This window comes from Schistocerca americana, chromosome 2, assembly GCF_021461395.2.
Source record: "Schistocerca americana isolate TAMUIC-IGC-003095 chromosome 2, iqSchAmer2.1, whole genome shotgun sequence".
NCBI lineage: Eukaryota > Metazoa > Arthropoda > Insecta > Orthoptera > Acrididae > Schistocerca > Schistocerca americana.
Genome location: NC_060120.1, coordinates 325,567,446 through 325,593,934, shown reverse-complemented (window position 1 = coordinate 325,593,934; position 26,489 = coordinate 325,567,446). Strand labels below are relative to the sequence as shown.

Sequence of the window (26,489 nt, the reverse complement as noted above, 5' to 3'; positions counted from 1 at the left end):
CTTACATGTTTTACCCATTTTCTTTAGATAAATACAAGGTGAACCTAGAAAGTAAGTTCCAATGTTTGATAAAGGAAACAAAAACATCACTAAATAAGAAATATTTATCGAAATATTTACGTAGTCACTGGCTACTTAACAACAGCTACCACCATTGTTAAGGTGTTCATAGTAATAGTGTACCATCAGTTGTATGTCCATTTCATGGGAATAGACTGCTGACATCGGGAGCCACAAAGCTGCCTCATACTGCATATCAGCATTGTTGCGGAACATTTTCCTGCCAATAATGCGTCATGAAATGGAATAGATAAGACCCTTGGATGACATCGGGGCTATTGGGTGAACCTAACCTAGAGTTTTCTTGTTTGGGAAAGCAAATAAAAGTGTCATTAAAGAATATCTTCATAGTCAGCTCCAAGCATTCACCGTGGGACACAAAGATATTGAGCATCTTTGGTTGGAATTTAAAGATATTGTTCACCACGTGCTAGAGAAATATGTGCCTAGCAAAAATATAGAGGAGGGAAAGGACCTTGGTTCAACAAACATATTAGGAAGTTGCTGAGAAAGCAGAGAATTTTGCACAGTCGTTTTAAACGTAGACAAACACAAATTATGCAAAATGAAAGCAGCTTTCAAAAGGTCAATGAGAGATTCTTTAAACGAATTTTAAAGCAATATCTTATCTGCAGATTCTAAAAATAACCCCAAACATTTTTGGTCATACGTAACATCTATGAATGCTACAAGTAATTCAATACCTTCTCTTGCTGACAGTACGGGTAATGTAACGGATGATGATAAACAGAAGGCCGAAATTCTAAACCTACCTTTCAAAACCTGTTTATGGTAGAGGACTGCAACACTATTCCCCCTTTCAATTATCGGACAAACGCAAGGAGGACCGACAAATTGTTTAGTGTATCTGGGATTTTAAAACAGTTAAGATCCTTAAGATGCCGGGAAGGCATCTGTCCCAGACAGTATCACCATAAGATTTTATGTTGACTATGCTACAAATATAGCACCATTCTTATCCATCATCCATCAAAGATCATTGAAACAGCGGAAAATTCCACAGGACTGGAAGAAGGCCCAGGTCATAGCAGTCTATAAAAAGGGTATATGACTTCGGTGCAAATAGTGGCGTCTGCCACGCATTGCTTGGTGGCTAGCAGAGTATATATGTAGATGTATATGAACCCGTGTTTCATCCCCAGTAACAACATGGTCAAGAAACTAAAACCTTTCTCTTGGTACCACTGTAGGGAATGTCAGTAGTGTGTTCACATGTTTGGTTTAGTTTTCATCTGTCAGTTGCTTTGCCACCATAAGACAATTTTTGTACAACAGTGACTGAGACATAAGGGGAAATTGATGAGAAGAGTTCCGAAATTGTGAAGCACTGGTTCTGTAAAATTGCTTGCCATAATTTCTCCATCAGTTATGGTGTTACCAGGAATGGTCAGCCACTACGGTGTTCGTCTTGAATATTGGTTTGTCATGCATTGAATTGCCTGCACCATTTTCTGACCGTACTGTTGTTTATAATGTAGCGTCCATACATGTGGCACAATTGGTGATGGATATCTTTTGGAGATTTTTCCTGAGCATGCAAAAATCAGATGACTGCACAAACCTTGCAGTTGCCGGGAGACTAGATCAGAGCAGCAATTGTCTATTTTTTTTTTATCCTGTGCAGTAACAACTGCCGTCACAAGATTGAAACTGCAGAGCATTATTCCCACATACCTCTTCTTCACTCCTGTGCATTCACATTTCTATCTGGCTACTTTTGCCATCTATGGACGTGATTGGAAATTACTTTCTAGATTCACCTTGTATGAACATATTTTGCATGTTGATGTTACATAAAAATCTGAGTTTAAATGAAAATGTGAAGTACAGCAGTTGTTTGCAGTTAGCGAATAATGCATTTTACAGTTTGCAACTAACACAAAAAGCTTAAATGAATATTGTACCAAAACATAACATTTCCCATAGCTGCACTTGCTTTGTGTCATTTCCTCTGCTTGTAGTTAGTACATCGGATTTACTGTTTCAGGTTTTAGAAGAGGAGAAAAGAGCTCGGGAATTCCGTGCAAATCCAATACCCAAATCAGTAAAATGTTCAGTCTCACAATCAGAATTAAAATCTCACCCTCCTACACAACCCGAACCTTTCCATTTGTATACTGAGGAAAGAAGAGTGCAGCATGAAGAAGCACTGAAAGCAAAAGTAAGTCTCTCCCCCAACTCTTTCTTTGTTAAAAAGCTGTACTTAAATTAGTATAAATACTGTCAGTTGGTGTGAATGCAGAGTCTGATTGTTTTTGTAGCTTGAAGAAGACCGTCGAGCAGCAGAAGTGACACAGTTTAAAGCCAGGCCTCCTGTTGTCCTCATGAAAAAACCTTTTGAACCAGTGAAGCCACACCGTGTGTTCAAAGAAATAACAGCTATATGTTTAAATACTGATATTCGTTCAAAAGAGCGTGAAAGATTTGAAATGAAAATAAAGGAAAAAGAAATGCTTATGGAAGAATGCAGGAGACAAGTAAGTTTGCTATGTGTTTCTACTTGCATTTAAATTGAATTTGCAATATCAGTTGTAGTTGTGTTCTCATCACATGTTCAGACGTAGCATGACTGGACATTTGATCTGTCTCTTCTTGTTTCTATTTGTGTGGTGTGGACTTGGTCTAAAAATGGTTAGTCTTACTTCAAGTAGTTGTAACAAAAATTAGACAAGAATATTACCTTGCCCAGGGTTTTTGGGAATCATTACATTCCAGCTGCAGACTGTAGGGGAATAGTATAAATTTTTGATTTTGTGCCAGCTTTCTTAGATTGGTTGTCATCAGTAATTTGTCAGTCCTGGTTTCGTCCCCCCCACCCCCACCCCCAAAGGGCTCACGGTCCTTTCGTGAGTACATGCATGGCGAGTACGGGACCCCGAGCTATTGCAGCCTGCCTTCTTTCCTGAGCTGCATTTCCTTGCCTTTCCCCCCCTTTCCTGTCCTTGCTCTTTCCCCTTCACCCTCTCCTTCCCTCTCTTGGTGTCCTTGTTTATGTTGGCCCTGCTATCCTCCTGGTTATGTTGGCTTTCCAATTTGGTTTTGTTGCGTAATTACCTCATCCTTTTGGTATTCTCTGGTCCCCCTCTGGGGTTTGACCTCCATTACTAAATTTCTGTTCCATAGTGTGAGCCATTTGGGGAAGAGCACCTTACCTAATGTTTCTGACATGTGCCCTCCTAGTTCCTTCCACCTTTTCCTTCACATCGTTGTATGATGGCTAGGGTGCATAGCCAGCACTGTAGCCAGCCCGTGTGGTGGGGTCTCTATGTACCCTTTTGGTTGAGCCCCCTGAAAACACAGGGTCCACACTTCTGATAACTGAGCTGTGACCACCTCATGGAAGCCTAGGAGTGGTTGCTTGTCGTCCTGGAGCATCTGAACTCCTGGCAGTGACCACGGTGCCAGACGGCCCTTGCTGTGGCTGGGTGGCACCCATGGAGAGAGCCCGTGTTCGGAGTGAGTGGTATCAGAGCGGACGCTATGCAAATGAAACGCATATGGGTCCATAACTCTGGCCTTTCTTCTACGGCTGTTTCTCTGCATGGAAATGATTCTTTTAGTGCTGCTTCTTCTGCCCCTTCGGCCTTCCCTTCCATGGCTACCCCCTGGGAGGAGGGTCAGGCTCGTCGGCCAGGGGCGAAACCTTTCCCCCGCTATCTGGTTTGCACCAGGACTGATGGGGATAGTTTCACCAATACCAAACCTTTATTTTTTGTTGAACACATTGAAGACAAGTTTGGTGAAGTGCACTCTCTGAGTAAGATGCGGTCGGGTTCGTTGTTGATCAAAACTGCTTCAGCTGCCCAGTCTGCAGCTCTTCGTGCCTGTAACCATCTTGGCACAATTCCTGTGTCCATTACCCCCCCACCAGTCTCTCAATATGGTTCAAGGTGTGATTTTTCACAGGGACCTCATCCTTCAAACTGATGAGGGACTTTAGGACCATACCGGACGGTGGGGTGTTCACTTTGTTCAGTGTGTTCCGAAGGGTCCGAAGGACAATTGCATTGATACTGGTGCCTTTGTCCTGGCCTTTGAAGGGGATACCCCCTCTCAGAAGGTCAAGATTATGGTTTATCGATGTGACGGGAAGCCGTACATCCCACTACCTATGAGATGTTTTAAGTGTTTGCGTTTTGGACACACGTCTCCCCGCTGTTCGCAGGCCCCTCTATGTGGTGACTGTGGACGTCCACTCCATGAGGGGAGTTCCTGTGTTCCCCCTCCTGTGTGTGTTAATTGTCATGGCAATCATTTTCCACATTCACCAGATTGCCCAGTTTATAAGAAGGAAAAGACGATACAAGAGTATAAGGCCCTTGATCGTCTAACCTACACTGAGGCTCGTAAGAAGTATGCAAGTCTTCGTCCTGTGTCCATGACGTCTAGCTATGCTTTAGTTACACCTTCACCCCTTCCTCCCCCTTCCTTCCCCTGTGGCTCCCACACCCTTCCCTCTGGGTGCTGCTCCCCCTCCCCAGCTGGAGAAGTGCCCCACTTCTTTGGCATCTACAGGTCAAGGATGCCCCTCCCGGGATACCCCTTTCCGGCACCTTCCAGGCCAAAGGTCTCTGCCACACGATGACCACAAGAACCATGGTCTGTGTCACCACAGGTCGCCCGACCTCTTTCCATTCCAGATCTTGCTCCAGCTAGCTCCTTTTCGCCGCACAGCCCTCCTCGATCTCAAACAGAAAAGAAGAAGAAACATAAGTTCCACGACAAGGAGCGTCTAGTGTTGCCAGAGGTCTCGTACCCATCTTCATAAACTGATTCTGACATGTTGTTCGTGGATGTCGCCCCCTCCTTGTCTGTGACGGATGGTGACCCAGCAGTATGACTGGCTTTAGCCTGTTCACCCCCCATTTGAATCATCGTTCTGTGGTTATCCAATGGAATTGTAATGAATATTACTGTCACCTTCCAGAGTTAAAAATCCCTTATGCACCGACCCTCCATGGATTCCGTGTTTTCTGTCGAAATCAGGTCGGCCTCCAGCGGGCCTCCAGTGGCGTTTGTACGCTGGTCCATACAGACATTGCTAGCATGTGGGTTCCTCTTCAAACTACATTGGAAGCAGTTGCTGGTAGGGTCCACCTGGACTCTGAGGTCACGATTTGCAATCTTTATCTCCCTCCTGACAGGACTCATACACCTGCTGCCCTAACTGCCCTTCTTCAGCAACTTCCTCCTCCCTTCCTCCTCCTCGGGGATTTTAATGCTCATCATCCCTTATGGGGCAGTGCATTCTCATCTAGTCGGGGTCTTCTCATAGACCAGTTTCTTGCAGACCACGACTTGTGCCTTCTTAATGATGGCTCCTCTACTCATTTCAGTGCCGGTCATGGTGCCTTTTCTGCCATTGATCTTTCTCTTTCTTCTCCCTCCCTCCTCCCTTCATTACATGGTCACCACACGACGACCTTTGTGATAGTGATCATTTCCCATTGATACTCTTGCTGCCTTCCCGCTCCCCGATGGACAGGTTACCTCAGTCTTTCCAATGAGCTGATTGGCCTCTATACACTGCACAGGTCGTTTTTTTCTCTCTCTTTGTCAGGTTGTATTGATGACATCCTACATGACGTGTCTGATGCAATTGTTCGCTCTGCTAGCCTTGCTATTTTGCGCTTATAGGGACCATTTCTCCGTCGGCAAGTCCCGTGGTGGAGTACGGCCATTGCCATTTCGATCTGTGATCGCCATCGGGCTTTGCAACACCTTATCCTTTGCAACACCCATCCGTTGCCAGCCTTATTACCTTCAAACGCCTTCGCGCTAAAGCCTGATACTTAATCAGACAGAGTAAATGGATGTGTTTGGAACGCTTTGTTTCTTCCCTCCCTTCTACTGTCACGGGTATGGGCTACACTTCGCTCTCTCCGAGGTTCCCATCGGCAGTCTACCCTCCCGGGCCTACATCTGCCGGATGGCCTTTGCATGGACCCGTTGATTCTTGCGGAATATCTTGCGACCCATTTTGCAACAGCATCGGCATCAGCCTCCTATCCGGCTGCTTTCCTTCACCAGAAACAGCAGGCCAAAGCTTCCGCCTTACGTTTTACCCCTTGTCAGTCAGAATCTTAAAACAAACCCTTTACTGAATGGGATCTTCTTTCTGCACTTTCTTCTTCTCATGATACGGCCCCTGGCGCAGACTCTATTCATAACCAACTGCTTCAACATCTCAGTGCTCCACAACGGCAACATCTTCTCTGGGTGTTTAACCGTATTTGGCTCCAGGGTGACTTCCCTTCTCAGTGGAGGGATAGCATCGTGGTTCCTGTCCTTAAGCCTGGTAAGAACCCCCTGTTTGTCGAAAGCTATCGACCTATTAGCCTGACAAACATTATTTGCAAGTTACTTGACCGGATGGTAGCGTGTTGGCTCAATTGGGCCCTCGAATCTCGGGATATATTGTCCCCTTACCAGTGTGGCTTCCAAGAGGGACAGTCTCCAATCGATCATTTACTTCGCTTGGAATCCGCAGTTCGGCAGGCTTTTTCCCAGCGCCGCCATCTGGTTGCAGTATTTTTCGACCTTCGCAAGGCCTATGACACGGCTTGGCGCCATCGCATCTTACACTTCATGAGTGGGGTCTTCGAGGCCTGCTTCCGATTTTTAATCGCCAGTTCCTGTTCCATCGATTGTTCAGGGTTCGGGTTGGTATTGTTTTTACTTCTCCATGGACCCAGGAGAATAGCATCCCACTTTACTTTTTTCCGCATTGCTATAGATGGACTTGTGGCCTCCGTCGGTCCTTTGGTCTCCCCTGCTCTGTATGTGGAGGATTTCTGCATTTGGGTTAGTTCATCTTCGATGGCCTCTGCAGAGCGGCAGCTCCAGGGAGCTATACTGCGTGCCTTTGCATGAACCCTCTCACACGGATTTCAGTTCTCTCCTTTAAAATCGGGGTGGTCCACTTCTGTCACTGTACTACGGTCCACCCTGATCCTAAGCTCTCCCTCGATGCACAACGATTACTTCTGTAACTCTAATTAGCGAATTTACTATACACAACAATGCATCAGTTGTTAGCAAGCGTGTATAAGACCCGTGAGAAATCATCTGGGAGATACAGTATGTTATAAAATCTGGAGCAGCATTCTGTGACTTAATAAATTGTATGGCTGAAAATATAACTCTTTTCACATCATTTTAATGATGGTGTTCTCTGGCCCATTTTCACTTAAGAAACTTACAGGGAAGATCAACTGCAGCAAAGTAACAAAATGAAAATAAATTCTGGTCAACATTTATTATTTTTAACAAGATCGAGTTACACCCACTGTATTTCGAGAACATTTATTTTAGCTTCCATTGACAAAATTAATATTTGGTAAAGATGTTTACTTTGAATTATTTTCTGTAGACAACATTTATCGCAGCAAAACACAAGTTATCTTGCAATAGTATTTCACTTTCAGTGGATGCTGTTTGTTTCAGTAGGCACTGGGATAAATGTGGTGCCTTGGAGGTAAGAAATTTCTCATCTTTTCTGCACACATGTGCCACCTCACACCCCGACTCAAAATAAAGTCCTGTAGTGGAGGAGTGCATTCAGGGATCTGTATTGCTGTTCCAGCGGCAGGTTGCCTAGTGGCTTCCAGCTAGGACAACAAAAATTTTATTTTCAATATTTCACGTAATTATTGGCAAAATTTAAAATGCTCTTATAGTCTACTCATTAACCGGGATAACGTTATATAAAAGTTTATCACAATAAGAGATTTATTACATCTGCTTATGCTTATGTCTTGAGACACTGTAGTGCACAAGACACAACTTATACCAACTGCATTCATCCTGTGTTTGAGAATGAGTGCACTTAGCAACTTCCAACAAACATAACTTTAACTGTTATGAAACACTTTCCCACAAATGTCCCATGCAAAATGATGAAATGGAATAAGTTTCATACTTCACTTTTGCTGTTCTTGCAGTAAAATTACTTTTTTACTACTAATTGTGTTTGCAACACACTTTGCAGACAGTATCCGCATATAGCACTGAATTTATCCACAAAATTATATCATTCTACGACATGTAGTTCAGGAGATATGGTGTCAATAAAGATTGACAAGTGTAAAAAGTAGTTTTTGCCTAAAATGAAGTGCAAATTACCCAGACTGGATTCATTCAGTGTTTCATAATAAGAGCACTTTGCAACTGCCAACAAACTTCAAACATAAAACCTGTTCTAAACTTTTTCTGGCTTACTTACTAATGTCAGATATTTAACACATTAACTCATTTGGAAAGTAATCATACATCTGAGGCTGTTTTATACATGAGACTTAGATTCTTTAAGGATACAGGGTACTTTTCCGAATTATATAAAAATCAACACCTATTTCTTTCAGACACTGTTTATAATGCATATGTTCCACAGATTTTTTTGTTGATATTGGGTAATGCAGCACACTTTCTAAACAAATTAGAAGTATTTTGAATATTTTTGAACCTGCTTAGGGTTATTAAAAGTTACAAAGAAATGGATGAATATTTTTTTTTCCCCCAAAATGCTTCCTCAAATTGAGGTATCATTTAATCCAATGTTATACGTTTGTAGGAGACCAGAATTTTACGAGATATGCATGACATAATGGCTGAGGTACTAGACCTATCTAATTCCACATATTATGTATATTACAAGGATAAAAAATATTACATCTTACATTTTAATTTTCATAATTGTTTTCCTTTTAAAAATGTTATTTTTTCTATAATTTAGTTGATTCTGCAATAAAGATTAGGTCTACTACATAATTATGAACTATTGCAAGTTACAGAAAAAAATAGAGCAATGCTTTATAAACTTTAAGAAAGAATTGTGCCCGAATTCTGAAAAACACAACTTGCGGGAAATTGCAAATGCAGGGTGTATACGACTCGGGAGATCCGGGAAAAACCCGGGAATTTTTTCATCCGGGAGAAAACCGGGAAAAACCCGGGATATTTTTAGAATTCCGGGAATTTTTCGTTGTTTTAGTTTTCAGTTAAATTTTTGTAATTTTGACTGGTAAGAACCGATATTACTGTATCCCGCTACTGCAGAATAATACCTCAACAATAAAACATAAACGAGAGAAAAAAACGAAAATAACTTAAATTGCAACGGAAATGCGCCACATACATCAACGACACACAGTGCTCATGCAAGCATCTGCCAACTGAAAATGTGCCAAAGGCTTTAGGAAGACTTTGCAGTGCTTCGTAACAACAAATTGCCTCCAATGAGCGTGAAGTCGCAACTGTTTACATACGATTTGTTTTAGCAGTTACGCGCGGGCTCATGCGCATGCGCTGTTGAGTCACGTTTGAGTAGTAGATTCTCCCGCTTCTGGCTACAGGAATGTGGCTGTTGGCTGTTGCAAACAGTCGCAGCAAGCAGCTAGATGTTACCGGGGAAGGGGGCGCCAAATTCATATATTTGAGGAAAAAACTTGTTTCATAAAGTGCCTAGCATTCAGCGCACGTTTTTCTATCGATTATTCATATGATTTTGAAACGCTTTCCTGTTGATTTTTGAACACATTTTAAGTTGACTTTTGAATGAATGCATGCATAGTGTACGTGATGTCTGTCAGGAGAATCCTCGCCGCATCTAGAAATAAACTTTCCGCAAACAAAAGGGGACGGGGCTACACGAGCTTGAGGGAGTAAAGGCGAACGGATGAACGTCAATGGCTGTCTGTTTATGTGGTTGATTCGGTTTGCGAATGATCGGCATTGTTATAAGTACTAGTGAAATCCATAGATTCAGACTACCAGGATGGAAATAAACGACTGACAGGTATAACAGGTGAGAAAGATTACGTATTATCTTCTCAGTGTATTCAAGAAAATGAAATTTTGACAGAAAATTTTTGGCCAGATTGCTACACTAGTAAGGACCAGTAGTACAGTCCTTGGCCAGCAGCCGCGTAGGTCCTATTCTGGAAGTAACGCGGAAAACGTGTTGTTCGAACACGTAATAACGCCTAACCGGAAAATAATCGCGGGATAACTAAACCTGTGATTCTGCCAACGTTAGTGAAGTTAATTGGCGAACAAATTTTGACAGTCCGCGTGACCGCTACGGTCGCAGGTTCGAATCCTGCCTCGGGCATGGATGTGTGTGATGTCCTTAGGTTAGTTAGGTTTAAGTAGTTCAAAGTTCTAGGGGACTGATGACCACAGATGTTAAGTCCCATAGTGCTCAGAGCCATTTGAACCAAATTTTGACAGTGGCAGCAATAGCTACAGAATTGGTGATGACAAGATTGTTTGTTAGAAAGAGGAAGGAGAAGAAACGGGGACATCACACAAATTATGGAAGAATAAGATGATTCCAAATTTATATAAAAATTTTGTAATACTACTTTTGGATCTCATGCTTGAGAAGCTGGTGTGTATGATTGAAATGTGAAACTGTTTCCTAACATAAAGCTTTTTGCTTGTAGTAGGCCTAATAGGCATTTGATATTGGTACTTCATGGATTGTATTCCGTCGTGTTATAAAAATGGCCATTTGTGCCAAAATGGTCTCATTTATTTGGTGTGTTACAAAATTGCTGCCAATTAGAAAGGCCTATTTTGTTTTATCCAGCAGACAGTGATAAAATAGACGTTATCAGATCGATAAACCACACCAGTCTTGGGTATTAGTTGTATTAACAACTTTTTCAGTATTAGATAACGACATTTCGATTTTTCATGTAGCAAAATGTTTGACAAACTTTGATGAGGTAATAGATTCTTTTGCAGAAAGAAAAGCACGCCATGTAAAGCTGTAGCAAGGTTAGAGGAAAAAAATGCTGTGAGCTAAGGTTTGAAGAAATGTGTAATTTCTTGCTTATCTCTTGTCAGTATTGGTTTTATATATCCTATATTTAATTTTATGTCACACAAAACAGCAAGTTATTAACTAATAGGCAATAAAGAGTTCAGATTTTCTGAAGAGTTCTTGTTCTCTCGATTATATATAATCACATCCGCTATTAACTGCGAGATTTTTTTTAAGAGGTGCAGGCTGTCAAAACGGCCAACTGGGAGCAGGGGAAGCACCATAGGACATTTCAATTTCCACTCTCCTGAATATAGTTTGGACGTGTGGTAGAAAAATGCTTTATGAAGAGGCGTGGCACTGCACTTCGGCATACTTAAGACCAAATAATATGTCGTACATTTCCTCGAATATGTATGTTTTATGTTTCAGACTTTTCAGAAAGATGTGCGCTACAAGATGAACATATTTTGAAAATTCGATTTTTTTTTTTTTTTTTTTTTAGTATTGACCCGGTTCGCAAATGTCGTAGATCCGGGGCTGATGCGCAGAGCAGTCTGAGTTATAGTGGGTAGTCTCCACATGACCCGTGTTTACATTTAGTGATTTTGCTGTTTCCCCTTTGTTTACTCTCAAGTCAAATGAAAACAAAACGGACATCTGTGGCCGGGAGCTATCAAGTGAATTAAAACACATTCACATAATTACGGAAGGCTGAAATATGTCATTAGTTTCAGATTTTATTTTATTTCCACCTTTCTGACAGTCAAGCATTAATCGCCTTGCTGAGCAACGAAGTTATTTTTGCCTGTTTGCTAAAGAAATTTTTGTTAACCTTCTCCACAGAGGCAGTCAATGTATTTGAAACGAAATGTTTAATTCCACAGTACTGGCTAGTTTCAACTATTAACTGCATTTCAAGTGCACGTTTTCATTTTCTAGCACGTATGGCATTATGCCACAATAAAGAACCAAACATAATATAATACAGTACTGGTGCTCCAAGAAAATTTACATCCCAAAAACCACACTGAAAAGCTTAATATCAGGTCGCGGTCTACTTCATTGGGAATCTGTACTTACGAATGTGCCCTTTAAGTATGCACTTTAAATGTGCACATTTAATAATATGGTTCACGAAATTCCGATGCTCTTGCAGTATCCTCCGATGTCTTGTTTCTTTTATGACATAATGTATGATCATTCAATGTTTTACACGTATGTACATACGGGTTTCCTACGTCATGATAGCTACCAAAGTGCGGTGTCGCCTGTTATCTGCGCTCTCTGGCAACTGCTGAAACGAACCTATTTCTAACAGGTCGCGGGAAAAAATTGCGAACAGTGGTTTAAAAAGCGTTACTTTCAAAGTAAATATCCTTTTACGTAAGTTGAACTATGTGCAAGAATGTAGCATGAATTGATTAAATCACAGAGCGTTTGACTCTCATTTAAAAATCAACTCTTCGATGACGAGCGATTTAGAAGAATTTCGAACCCTGAAGATCAGACATTTATGTCATTATTAAAAATTTAACTGGCACATTTTTGTGATATATCTTAAACTGTAACACGTGCGAAAAAGATCAACAGTATATGCGAAAGCTTAGCTTCTCTTGCAGCTTGAGACCAATACTATATGTGAAAGCTTTTCTTTTCTTGTAGCAACACTATGTATATTAATTTAAACTATTAACTTTCCCTGTCTGTGTGTTCGTGCTACTTAACAGTGATGTTGCTGTTGGCTGACTACATCACGTGTCCTCGGCTGGCGAGATCACGCGACATGAGCTACGAACGGCTTACAAAAGCGCATCGAAATCTCGATTTCAATGATTCGGAAAGTAACATGCGGTGTTCGGTGGAATTCCAATGTATACTTTCGTAATACGAAAATATGCAGCGTACATGTTGCTGCACATCAAAGATATTTCCAAAATGTATCTTTTTCCCTGGGTTACTTTTTCTAAAGTGCCGGGAAATTGTACATCCTTATATAAAACCATAACCATTCAAAGGATTGATAAGGGAAAATATACTGTTACCCGGGAGAAAGTGTATTTTTAACTGGGAAATCCAGGAATTTTTTTTTTTCCTTGTCCACGTATACACCCTGAAATGAAGATATGAGACCTATTAAACTGTGCCTTAGGACATGGTTCAAGCATTATCTTCATCCTGCAGCATTTCTTCATCTTCATGCTTCCTCTTGGCCCCCTCAGGGGACTCAGCATTTATGTGCTGGGTACGGGCTTGGCGAACCCGGGATCCCCGAGCTGGGGACTGGTGTGTGCCGCCAGTCCTCTGACACCGTAAGCTCTGGGCATGCTTCAGCGACCACCGTATGGCGCAACGGTGGAACGTTGTGTGTCGCAGGGACCGGGGATCTTGGCTTGATTGCCTGGATCGCGAGGATGGTACATACCTCTCTAAAAAACCCTTAAATCTTAAGGTGTGCCGCGCGCCGATAAGATGCATGGCTGTTGAGGTGGAACAGTCGCTAGCGGGCGACCTCTGAGGAACCTGCCGCACCTCAGTTGTATAAGGCTTACCCAGGCATGCGGGGCTCTGTCTGGGCTGACGTTTCGTTCCCTAGCTGCTCGTGGGACGCACATGGCAACCACGTATTTCCCTTCACCAACTTCGCAATCAGTCAAGTGCATGAGGGAGGCTAGTCCTCCAGATATGCAGATGGAATAGAGTAACAGGGCTCATGGAGTCGTAAATGACAATGTTTTCATCGTGATTAAGAGGAAGGAGGGCTCATTTGAAAAAGTGTCTCCTTTCTACATACATAAAGGTTTAGAAGGACTCGCAGGTACACTGAAATCTATCAAACGCCTGAGGAATGGTACCCTGTTAGTTGAGACTACTAGGGCATCGCAAGTGGAGCTGCTTCGGAAGTCACCCAAGTTAGGCGAGTATGATATTACTGTCGAGTTGCACAATTCCCTCAACTCCAGTAAAGGCGTTGTCACCTGCCGTGATTTAATGGATATCGATGTCGACGAGCTGAAGCAAGAATGGGCAACACAGGGGATTGTAGACGTGGAACAAAGGACACGTAGAAATAATGGAGTCACTGAGAAATCTGCCACTTTCATTGTGACTTTCAATTCGCCTGTCTTGCCTGAATACGTTCTGGCTGGTTTCCTCAGACTTAGGGTTCGGCCTTATATACCTAACCCTATGCGCTGTTTCAAATGTCAGCGATTTGGCCATACGACAATGAGTTGTGAGGGTGAACCAACCTGCGGTATCTGTGGCAAGGCAGCTCATGAAGCTGGGACCAACTGCACATCTCCAGCGCTGTGTATAAACTGCTCTGGGAGCCATCCCGTCTAGAGCAGAGACTGCCCCGTCTTTGCGGAAGAACGAAAAATTCAGGAGATCAAGGTGACAAAGAGGCTACCTTATGTGGAAGCCAAAAAAGAGTATAGGGCTACAAAACCCCCTGTCTTTGCCACATCCTATGCCTCTTTGGTGCACAACCGTGCGTCGCGAGTAGACGCTTCGACGCAGACCATGTCCAGCGTCGCAGTATCCTCCACCCATACCTGTACCTGTGTTTGTACCTGCCAGAGCACTCCCACTAACGATATAGCTATTCAGGCTGCTCCGCCTGCACCCACCGCTATTGCAGAGAAAGCTCCAGTGAAGCCTTTGAAGGTCCTCCAGAAACAGTGTGCCTCTCCACTTCCCCCATCCCCAGCTTCCACAAAGAAAACGGGACCAGGGAAAGGGGCACGGCGTTTGACGTCACACCTGCCAAAGGCACCATCGGATGTCGTCATGGCATCCCTGACTGATGAGGAGGACATCGTCATGGATTTTGATACCTCTTCCCCAGAACCTGGCAGCCCCTCTGCTGCCACTCGCTCTACAAGTGCCTCACCAGTGCGGCGCAAAGACAGGGGGAAATCTAAACCGAAACGCTGATATGGCTCCCATACTTCAGTGGAATCTGAATGGAGTCAGACCTCGCCTTGCAGAATTGCAGCTGTTAGTACAGGCAAACCCCATTTGCATCTCTTTGCAAGAGACACATTTTAAAGAGACTGACACGCCTGTACTTACGGGATATCACGTGTACAGGAAAGACGACCTGACTGGTAATAGGGCTCAGGGTGGGGTGGCAGTGTTCATTAAGGACACATTCCACTCCTCACCTGTGACCGTAACCACGACGCTACAAGCGGTTGCAGCTCGGATCCTGGCCCAGGTTCATGTTACAGTGTGCTCCTTGTATTTACCACCCACTGAGCTCATTGACAGTGAAGCCCTCGCATGGCTCATTGATCAGCTACCCCGTCCCATTCTCATTTTAGGAGACTTTAATGCTCATAATGCATTATGGGGTTCCAACAAAACCTGCCCCAGAGGCCAGATGATTGAGCAGTTGCTCAGGACTTCCGACGTCATACTGCTGAACACAGGTCAGGCCACGCATTTTAGCACCGCTTCAGGTTAGTCTTCTGCCATAGACCTCTCTATTTGTTCGCCTGTGCTTGCGGACATTGCTCAGTGGGTCGTCGACGACGACCTTCATGGCAGCGACCATTACCCTATCTGGCTCCATCTGCCAGTTGAAATGGGTCGTGTCGCACAGCCGCCGAAATGGTTGTTCCGGAAGGGAAACTGGACGCTCTACCGGCAGTTGGCTGTTTTTGAACGATGTGAAGGCGTCCAGGATTGGGTGGATCACATTACGGCGGTGATGCACCATGCCGCTGATGTATCCATACCAAAGTCAAAGGGAACACCTGTGAGGCAGCCTGTCCCTTGGTGGAATGACGACTGTCGTACCGCCATCAGAGAGAGGCGGGCGGCTTTGAGGAGATTCCGTCGGTGCCCCACTGCTGCGCATCTGACAACTTTCCGGATAGCACGGGCGCGGGCGAGGAAAATCGTTAGGGAGAGTAAACGGAGGTCTTGGCGTGAGTTCCTGAACTCCATCAATAGGTCCACATCTTCAAGCAAAGTATGGGAAGCCATTAGGAGGATCTCAAGGCGATACTCTCGACCGCCACTAGCCGCTACATGTGAGCGGGGGTGTCTCCTAACATCTCCGAGAGACATCGCCCGGGCGTTGGCAGAATCTTTTCAAACTATTACGGCCGATTCTAGCCAGGACCCAGAATTTCTGCGCTATCGGGGTACACAGGAGAGGGCTGGTTTTGATTTCCGTTCACAGAACACTGAGGAATACAACCAGCCTTTCTCTTTGTGGGAGTTGGACTCTGCACTGTCCATATCTCGGGATACCGCACCTGGTCCAGACCTGATATCGTATAGCATGCTGCAGCAGTTGGATCTGCGGTCAAAGGAAGTGCTCCTTCAACTTTTTAATGAAATTTGGAAGACAGGCGACTTTCCTAGTTCGTGGAAAGAATCGATTTTAATTCCGCTTTTAAAACCAGGGAAGGATCAGACCGAACCCAGTAGCTACCATAGCATTAGTCTCACGAGCTGCGTCGGAAAGACATTTGAGCGTATGGTCAGTAGGCGCCTGGTGTGGGTTCTCGAATCTAGATCCTTACTTACCCGCTGCCAGTGTGGATTCAGGAGGTATCATTCCACCCTAGATAACCTGATCCTACTCGAAACAGCGATACAAGATGCTTTCCTACGTAAGCAACACCTTATCGGGGTTTTCTTCGACCTGGAGAAGGCGTACGATACTACCTGGAGGCGTACCATTTTGCGGCAGCTTTATGAGTGGGGTTTCCGTGGGCGTTTACCCACACTCATCCGATCCTTTCTGTCAGACAGGTATTTTACGTATAAGGTTGGGAATGTCCTGTCTGACCGTTTTAAGCAGGAGATCGGTGTCCCTCAAGGAAGTGTCCTCAGTGTGACAGCTTTCGCAATTGCCATCAATAGTATTGCGTCCACTGTACGACGGCCCGTGCAGTGCTCCTTGTTTGTGGACGATTTCTCCATTTTCTGTGCGTCTTCCTCCGTCACAGCTGCTACACGCCAATTACAGCTGACACTCGTGCGATTGGAGAAATGGTCTAAGACCACGGGCTTTAAATTCTCTTTGGAGAAGACCATTTGTGTAGATTTTAATCGTTCCCGTTCTCTTTTTAATCTCCCTGTTTTAAAACTAGGAGACACTTATCCCCTTTATGGAAAAAGTAAAATATCTCGGGCTTATTTTTGATGAGAAGCTCACATGGTTGCCACACTTAAAGGATCTAAAGGTCCGCTGTTTCAAGGCTTTAAACGTCCTTAGATGCGTCAGTCATAGATCCTGGGGCGCTGACAGGGCACGTCTGCTCCAACTTTATAAGGCCTTTGTGCGACCTCGACTGGAATACGGATGTCAAGCTTATGGCTCTGCAAGACCTTCCTACCTCAAAATGTTGGATGTGATTCACCATGAGGGTATTAGGCTTTCAACGGGGGCTTATCGCACGAGTCCGGTTGCTAGTCTGTGTTTCGAGGCGGGAGAGCCTCCGCTGTGCTTTCAGCGTCTTCTCCTCGTGGTACGGCACGCGTACAGGACCAAGTCCACTCCTCTTTCATTGGCGTCCGACACTTTTTCCCAGCCGGCACTGGCACGTCTCTTCCGCCACCGTCCGGCGGCAACAAAGCCGTTTGGCATCCGTGCAAAGGAGAGTCTCGAGTCGGTACACCTGGAGGGCATTAAGGTCCTCCACCAGGGATGGAGTAGGGGATCTCCCTGGCGACTACAAAGGCCAAGATTACTTCTTGATCTGGCTGCTTACAGGAAGTATTGTACCCCGGATCACCTTTTTAAAATTAAACTTACTAAGATTTTAGAACGCCATTCCGATTTTACTACTGTTTACACGGATGGTTCTAAACAGGGGGATTTTATGGGCTGCTCTGCTGTGTTTCCTGATACTGTCCATCGGATAGGGCTCCCAGAGCAGTTCTCAGTTTACTATGCAGAACTGTTTGCCATTCTGCAAGCATTAGAGCATATGCGCCGACATCGTGGCACGGAATTCATCATCTGCTCCGATTCCCAAAGTGCTCTACACGCTCTTCAACAAATGTACCCAGCAGATCGGATGGTGCAAGAGGTGCAGGACGCACTCCTGCTCTTGCAACAGCAGGGTAAGGATGTGATTTTCTGCTGGGTTCCAGGGCACATAGGGATTCCTGGAAATGAACTTGCAGATGCGGCTGCCAAGGAGGCTTCCTCCATCCCACCTCCTGCTCGCTGTTCCGTCCCCCTGCAGGCCATTATGTCTTTCATGACTCGGAAGGTCATGCGTTGGTGGGAGGCTCAGTGGCTGGACGTGAGGGATAATAAGTTGCGAGCGGTGAAGGATTCTGTCCGACCGTGGCTCACCTCCTTCCGACAACGACGCGCTGAGGAAGTAGCCCTTACACGGCTTAGAATAGGACATTGTCCTTTGACACATGGTTTTCTGTTACGTCGTGAGGAGCCACCAACGTGTCAGACATGTGGGACACAGTTGTCGATACGGCATATTTTAACTGAGTGTGTTTTATATGCAGGTTTGAGGGAAGATTTCAGTTTCCCACCAGACCTACCCTCTCTTTTAACTAATAATGAGGCGAGTGTCACTAGAGTTTTACGTTTTTGTGTGATGTCTGGCCTTCTTCCCAAAATATTGGGATTGAAGTCTTAATGTGCTGTCCAGTGGTTTGGTCACCCATTATTTGTAAGTGGTCACTCAGCCACCGTTACATATTTTTCCCTGTTTGTACTGCTATTTTATTTTTAGTTTTATCTCCCTGTTTTGATGTGCTGTGTCCAATCTTGCAATTTGAACAATACCACTTCTCTCACGATTCGGCTCTGAATTGAACTTTTGGGAACGGGCGCTGATAACCTCGCTGTTGTGCGCCCTAAAACACTAATCATCATCATCCTCTTGGCATTACTTTTACAATTCTTGCTTCTGTGGTAACTTGAAGAGCAAATCTTTCACCTTCATGCACTCGTTGTCTGTCACACACAAGCAATTGATCTTCCATATTAGAGCCACATTTTATGCCTAAATTTCTCAAGACTTGCAACCTTCCTACCACTCCAGCATTGAAACATATCACTGCATCTAGTACACCAACTTTTAATCTATTTACGCCTATAAAAACATTTTTGGGTAATCTTTCCCATATGCAATGGTTGAAACTTTCATTTGTATTCTAAGTGCCCCCATGAAGACATTTACTAAGCAAAACAGGGTCACTCAGGTCTCTAAAAACTTGTTTTATTTCATTCATAATGGGCTCAGGAAGAGAATGCTTATAATTGTATATTTGACCACTTTCTTTTGCTTTTTGGTAACCACACCAGGAATATCCTTCTTTAGGGCAAAGTCCGTGAACAGGGTGGTCATCTGTGGACAACTTAAGAAAGTAGGTGGCCCGTACAGCTTTTCTCATTGCTCCAACATCATTCAGAGGTGCAGTCCATAACAACTCTGAAGAAGGTCTATTTCAGTTTCTGTCAGTCTGACTTGACCAGGCACAGATTTTCCCATCAGATAGCAACTTTCCTTTCATTTCTCTTCATAGCCCCCTCAATTTAGCACCCATCCTCTTTTGCACATGTCCACAACACTCCAGTTTTGTTACCAAGCTATCACCATAAACATTGAACTCATTAATTTTACTGAAAGCTTTAGAGTCCCCATTACCTAGGTACTTTGTATATCTAACTTTATAAACAGGCACCGACCTCTGAAATATTTTTAGAGCTCAATCACACTCCATACGTCCACTGTAACCATCATAATTCTTAGAAAACTGGTGTTCAGTATGTCCTTCAGTGTTACCATGTCAGATGTGGCAGTACTGAGATAAGCACTCAATATCATCAACTTTTCCATGCTCCAGAGAAGTAGCACTTCAAACGTCATTCAAGGAATGATGTCCTCGATGTTGCCATGTCCCTTCAAGTGCAGCAGTAATGTCCCTGGTTCCACAGCTTCTTCTACTGCATGTTTCATAGACGCTTTAGACACAACCGTCAAGGCACCTAAAAGTATTTTTACGCACTTGTTGAAACTACTCGGAGGAGGAGATAGGTCCATCAAACCATAAAATGTTTGAACAGCCTTTTTTCCTTTTCCTCTGCAGGCACTGCATACACTAACTTCAAATTCACATCATACAAATCATGCACAACGTTCGAAGTCATTTTCAAGGTAGATTTATTGCAGGATCTACACACAACAACTAATTTTGATGCTAAACCCTTCCTGCTACTTTGTTGTTCAGTTATTTCCAGACAGCCTACACTATCACATTGTTTACATTTCGCCACTTCCTTTATCAAAGACGATAAGATGCCCACATCAACAACTACAAACAGCATCATTGTTAACACAAAAATTTGAATCACCAGGAGGCGTGCCATGTGGGAGTTTCTTGCCTGAAGAACTGATACATAGGTTACTTTCAACAGTGTGGCTTGCTTTGTTTGTGAACTGGTTACCACAGAATTTCCTTTCGGTGAATTTCTTGATGCGTGACATAGTTCGTATTTATTGCACACTACAGGATATGTACTTCCACAAATATATGTAGCATTGGGACAACATACATTCAGTAACACATGAACAAACTGCTTCAGTGAAACAAAAGTCAATACTAGCATAGGTAATCATTTACAGACACTAGACATCTGCATTGTTACTAACACATACAATGTATCATACATATAATCGCTGGAAACAGAAAGTTCACAGTTCTTTTTGAAATAATACTGGTTTCTGTAACAGAAAAAAGGGAGTGTGGTGGCGTACATGACCTTAACTTTAAAATTTGGTGTATATAGGTCATTTTTCATTTGAAACCCTATAATGTATATATCAATGTAATGAGGAAAGACTATAGAATTTAATAAAGTCATTAAAAATTCGATTTTTCCACCATTTATAAGTACTCTGTATTCTTCAAGAATTGTGGTTTACTGGTGTAGAAAGAAAGAGTAATTAATTAACAGGCAGATGCATTCATTTCCAACTACTTCAGTGAGGTGGTGGTGTAACCATTGATATGCCTACTGTTGTACTCACGTAGTTAATTAAGAGAAGTGCAGTGCCGTTGTAAGGCCCAAGAGGTAAAAGCTGTTGTTTGGGGCATCAGAGATGCCTTAGCTATAAGATATGTATGCAGGACAATTCCGCTGTTGCCAATGTACATTTTGCGTAAGGACCTTGAAGATAAAATGTGAGAAATTGGGGCCCATATGGAGGGTTTCAGACAGTTGTTTTTCTCGTGTCTATTTGCGAGTGAAACAGGAAAGTAAATGATTAGGAGTGGTTCAAGGTACTTTTGGCCATACAACGTACAGTGGTTTTCAGAGTATGTACATAGATGTATCACAATTAGTAGCAGCTGCTTGGGGTGCCAAGGGTGCAGAAATGCGGGGTTTTTGTATCTTAACTGCTACTGAAAATTGAAACAAGTGGAAGTGTATGAGGGAAGAGGACGAAGGTGCCAAATGACAAGTAGCTTGTGTGGAAAAATGTTCTCAAACTGGCAGTCCTATTACCTTTTTTTAATTCATTATAAATCAGGGTATTAGTAGGAAACATTACCAAAATTGTACACTTGTCTCAGCTTATTGTCCACAGTCAACACACATCAGCCAAGTAGATTGACGTAGATAGTGCAGACAGTTAGAACTTCCACATCATTCTGTGAGGGATTTCAGTGTCCACAGCGCATAACATAGTTACACGAGATGACATATTCATGGTGAATAACCTAACATGTGCACTGCAGATATTGTGGAAGTGGAAAGTGATATTGATGTGCAGTCTTCACAGAATAGATTGGTTGTCAGGGACTTGTACTGTTAGCCAATAAACAGATTGTAATAATACTTAGAAAGTGTATTTTTTTGCGCAAACGTACACTTATTTAAATGAAACAGTGCTCCCTCACCTAGTGGCAAACTATTTTCTTCTTCTTCTTCTTCTTCTTCTGGTACTCCAGAGTTAGGCCTAGAGAAATTAAATTCTTGCTTTTGCCATTCCAGGCTAGGCCTAGGGCCTGTTCCAGTATCACATCTACAGCCACAGGACCAGTCTGCAGTTCACAGTTAAGTGCGTGGCAGACGGTTCATCGAGCCACCTTCAAGCTGTTTATCTACTGTTCCACTCTTGAACAGAATGCGGGAGATCACAGTTCATAGTAACTGATGGAAAGTTATCAAGTAAAACATAAGTGATATCTGGCATTCGTCAGGATGGTGTTACAGGCTGTCTGGTGCTCCTGATATATGTAAACAATCTAGGAGACAGTCTGATCAGCCCTCTTAAATTGTTTGTAGATGCTGCTGCTATTTACTATCTTGTAAAATCATAAGATGATCTAAATCAATTGCAAAATGATTTAGACAAGATACCTGTAGGGTGCGAAAAGTGGCAATTGACTAAAAAGATGTGAAGTTATCCACAGGAGTCTAAAAGAATTCTTCTAAATTTTGGGTAAATGATAAATAAGACAAATCGAAAGGCTGCGAATTTAACTGAATACCTAAGGATTAGCATTACGAGGGTTGTCCACAAAGTAATGCACTGCATTTTTTCTTGATCAATTCTTTGTTGAACGTAATGAGAAATACACACAAAAAAGAATGGTATTTTATGTACACACCCTATTTTTCCACATAATCTCCATCCCATTCTATGGCCTTGCTTCAGCGTGAAACGAGGGCATGTATACCCTGCCGGTACCAATCCTTGTCCTGGTGGCAGAGCTGTGTTCCACCGTGTGTATCACCTCCTCATTGTCCTCAAAATGTCTTTCATGAATGGCATCCTTTAATGGCCCAAATGAGGGAAAGTCTAAGGGAGCTAGGTCAGGGCTGTCAGGTGTGACAGCTGTGGGCGGTCTCCCTAACCGCTGCAAATCATGGCACTCTGCCAAACCGCCTTCAGATGACCTCACACGCTTTGCCCAGCGACTAACTGTACTTCTGTTGACAGCAGGTGCTCCATAGACTTTGCACAAGTGTTTGTGAATATTCCCCACAGTTATTCCTCTGCAGTGAGAAATTAAATGACGGCACGTTGCTTGTAATGTAAATCACCTACAAATGCCATTTTGAAACTGTCCTGCAGCTACGCTATCTGTTGAAAGTGATGGGAACTTGACACGCTCACTCAGGAGACTTCATATAATCCATACGTAATGTTTTGCATTTGTTGCACTATTTTCGGGTGAGGAAAATAATGCGGTGTATTAATTTCTGGCAACACTCGTACGAATAACTTGAAATGGAGTGATCATATACAAAGTGTTCTGGGAAAGGCAAGCATTTTTTGACAGAACACTTAAGAGGCAACAGATTCACTACAGAGACTGTATTACTGTGCGGTATAGGATCCTTATGAGGTAGGTTTGACAAAGGACATTGAAGAAGTTCAAAGAAGGGCAACTAGTTTTTTATTATCGTGAAATAGGGGGGAGAGTGTTGCCAATATGGTATGCGAGTTGTGGTGGCAAACGTTAGAACAAAGGCATTTTTTGTTCCGGTGAGATCTTTTCACCAAATTTCGATCACCAACTTTCTTCTCTGAATGCGAAAATAGTGTGTTGGTGCCCACCTACATAGGTAGAAATGGTCATTGTAATAAGAGAAGTTGGAACTAGCAGTAACGATTCATGCGTTCATTTTCCGGTACGCTGTTTGAGAGAAATAGCTTGAAGGTGATCCATGAACCCTGTGTCAGGCACTTAAATGTGATTTGCAGAGTAATCATGTAGACATAGATGTGATACCAGAATAGGCTCTAGGCCTAATCCTGAAGTGTCAGAAGAAAGAAAAAAAGACAGTTTACCATTGGGTGGGGAAGGGGTGGACAGCATGGTAGGAGTGATAATTGAATCCAAACTGGGTTGCCTGACATTGGTCTCTTCCTCAGCCTTCCTTTATTCCAAGGCTCTGTGTGAGCCCTTGCAGTCTGTACATTTTTATGTACATGGCTTATCGACCTCTAACAAAACTCCCATCCAGGACAGACAGGTAATTTTTATTCAAGGTTTTCTTTCTTAGCCTTTGGCAGGTCAGTGCCTATCTGCAAGGTAACAGGGTTAGGTCTAATGCCTCTTCCAGTTTCACATCTACATCTACAGGGGCGGAGGGGGGGGGGGGGGAGGAAAAGGTTGATAAAAAAGAAAACAAAGGCAGCCTGGCACAAGTAAGTGGAAGTAATGTAAGACTTAGCTAGGGCCCCATCTGGTTTGCACCCATATACTTCCAAGAATGTTAGGTTGATAAAAAAGAAAACAAAGGCAGCCTGGCACAAGTAAGTGGAAGTAATGTAAGACTTAGCTAGGGCCCCATCTGGTTTGCACCCATATACTTCCAAGAATGTAGCCAACCAGGACTACCACACTTCGTGTGGGATCTGACCAATCTTACATGGGTGACCTACCAGGATTGCTGCCGCCAGCATAGCTCAGTGGATCATTGAGGCACACAAATTTCCCCACCCATGTTAAGCTGGTAGACCATGGGTAGTATGTTAAACTGTTAACTGCCATAGATACACTGTGTGTGTGTGTGTGTGTGTGTGTGTGTGTGTGTGTGTGGTGGTGGTTTTTTGCCCCCACATTGAGAGCCCCTGGTCTCTTCTTCTGCCTTTCCATTCTTCCATACACCCTTATCACCCACCACCACCTTCCTCAACCCTTTTCCCCCCTTTTCTCACCAGCTAGTCAGCCCTTGCAACCTCTCACAAACTTTCAGTATAATTGCAGGTCCTTATGTGAATTTTACGCATACATTCATATTTTTGTATCTTGTACTGAGGAAAAAGAAGAGTAGTTGCCAACTATAAAGATAGATGTAAAGCTCAGACACGTGCATTATGTGCCACCCATCAGTTATCTGTTCAATTTTTGTTTTGTATTTCAAGCTATAGTTCATCACATTAAACTGCATTGTCATGAGTGAAAAAAATGCCCAAAGTTTCTACTTCATGATGATGATTGTCATTGTTCGTTACTGATGCTTTTGTCATTTCAGCTCAAAGAGGAGCAGGAAAGAGAAGAGGAAGAAGAAAAAGCAAGACTGCGCAGGGAGGCTATTCATAAGGCCCAACCCATTTCCAAATATGCTCCTGTTGTAGTTGCAAAATCTACAAAAGAACTGACTGTACCAGAATCACCATTTTCAAGAACTAAGACATATAAACACTGACTGAGGTTTTATGACTTGGCACTATTATATATTTGTAGTCCTTGTTTATTTTTGATATGTTTTAAAACTATATATTAATATTCTTTAAAAGCATGTTTAATAAAGTATCTTGTATAATGAAATGTCAATAGTTGTCTGTAGATAAGAATGTGTCTATTTTTAATTAGACTGAGAAAGTTACATAAAAAGTATCTACCAAAAGTGATTACTTTATAACAATGGTAATAGTGTATGACAGAAGGGCTCATGTTGTTTGTACATGAGCTTTTTCAAGCGCTAATACAAGTAAACAAAACAAATGAGATTTTATTATTTGCCAATGTAATTTTATATTTCTTGTTTCATTTTTGACAAAACTATTTCCCATACTTTTTAAAAACATGGTTAATAAACTTCTTATTCTAATGAAATTTCAGTAGTTGCCTGTTGTACTGGATGATCAGTGTATCTGTTTCTAATTTACTATGGAGAGTTATGTAGAGGTGAAACTTCCAGACAGATTAAAACTGTGTGCTGGACTGAAACTCGAACTCGGGACCTTTGCCTCTGCATTATCCTTTCTTCCAGGAGTGCTAGCTCTGCAGGGTTCACAGGAGAGCTTCTGTGAAGTTTGGAAGGTAGGAGACGAGGTACTGGCAGAATTAAAGCTGTGAGGGCAGGTCATGAGTCGTGCTTGGGTAGCTCAGATGGTAAGAGCACTTGCCCGCGAAAGGCAAAGGTCCCGAGTTCGAGTCTCGGTCCAGCACACAGTTTTAATCTGCCAGGAAGTTTCATATCAGTGTACGCTCCGCTGCAGAGTGAAAATCTCATTCTGGTTACGTAAAGGTACCTGCGACAAATGGTTACTGCATAATCATGAGCTCTGTGTATGTTCATGGTAGTCATCTGGAATAGTTATCAATGTTATGCAAACATTACGTTGTGTGTTGTATCAGATTCAGTAGGTTTGAAGTTCGTAAACAATATTTAGGCAAAGGTAAAATTTATTTATACGGTATACATAAATAATTCTATTACAGAGGCCGTCGTGAAAATAGGCATCTTGAGGTCATCTAACAGTCGTACAGCATTGCCTGTTTGTGACATTTTCAAATGTGAGTACTTTCCAAGTGAAAATTCTTGCCAGTAGTGCAAAAACAATAAAAACTGATGTTACAAGAGCTTTTCAAGAAAAATATTTTTTGACTTCAGTTGATGGGAAAAACAGAGCCACTGACATATTTGGACTGAAAATGATGCATGAACATGCTGAAAGTTTATAGATACATTTCATGCACATTTTGTCTTGAAAACATGAGAGTATTCCGAGGGAAACATAAAATAATGTAAGAGTTGTGCAACTGCTCTGCCTGTGTTAAAAAAGTCGTCACTGACAAATTTGTGTTTTGTTGGACCTTGTAGAATCGCCCAGTGAGAAAGCTGTTAAGAAAACTATGAAACTTAATTTTGGTAACATCTGAGACACAGTTATTG

At 42.9% G+C, this 26,489-nt stretch overlaps 1 protein-coding gene across 2 annotated transcripts in view; it reads left to right on the top strand.

Annotated features, from left to right (window-relative positions):
- Positions 1–25,426, top strand: part of LOC124596418 (targeting protein for Xklp2 homolog) — a 165,111-nt gene extending 139,685 nt beyond the window's left edge. For both annotated transcript variants that reach the window (XM_047135549.1, XM_047135548.1), the window contains exons 9-11: positions 2,069–2,242; positions 2,343–2,558; positions 24,843–25,426. In XM_047135549.1, the coding sequence (XP_046991505.1) occupies positions 2,069–2,242; positions 2,343–2,558; positions 24,843–25,016 (564 nt within the window). In that variant the 3' untranslated portion in view covers positions 25,017–25,426. The remainder of the gene's footprint in view (positions 1–2,068; positions 2,243–2,342; positions 2,559–24,842) is intronic.
- The last annotated feature ends 1,063 nt before the right edge of the window (positions 25,427–26,489 follow it).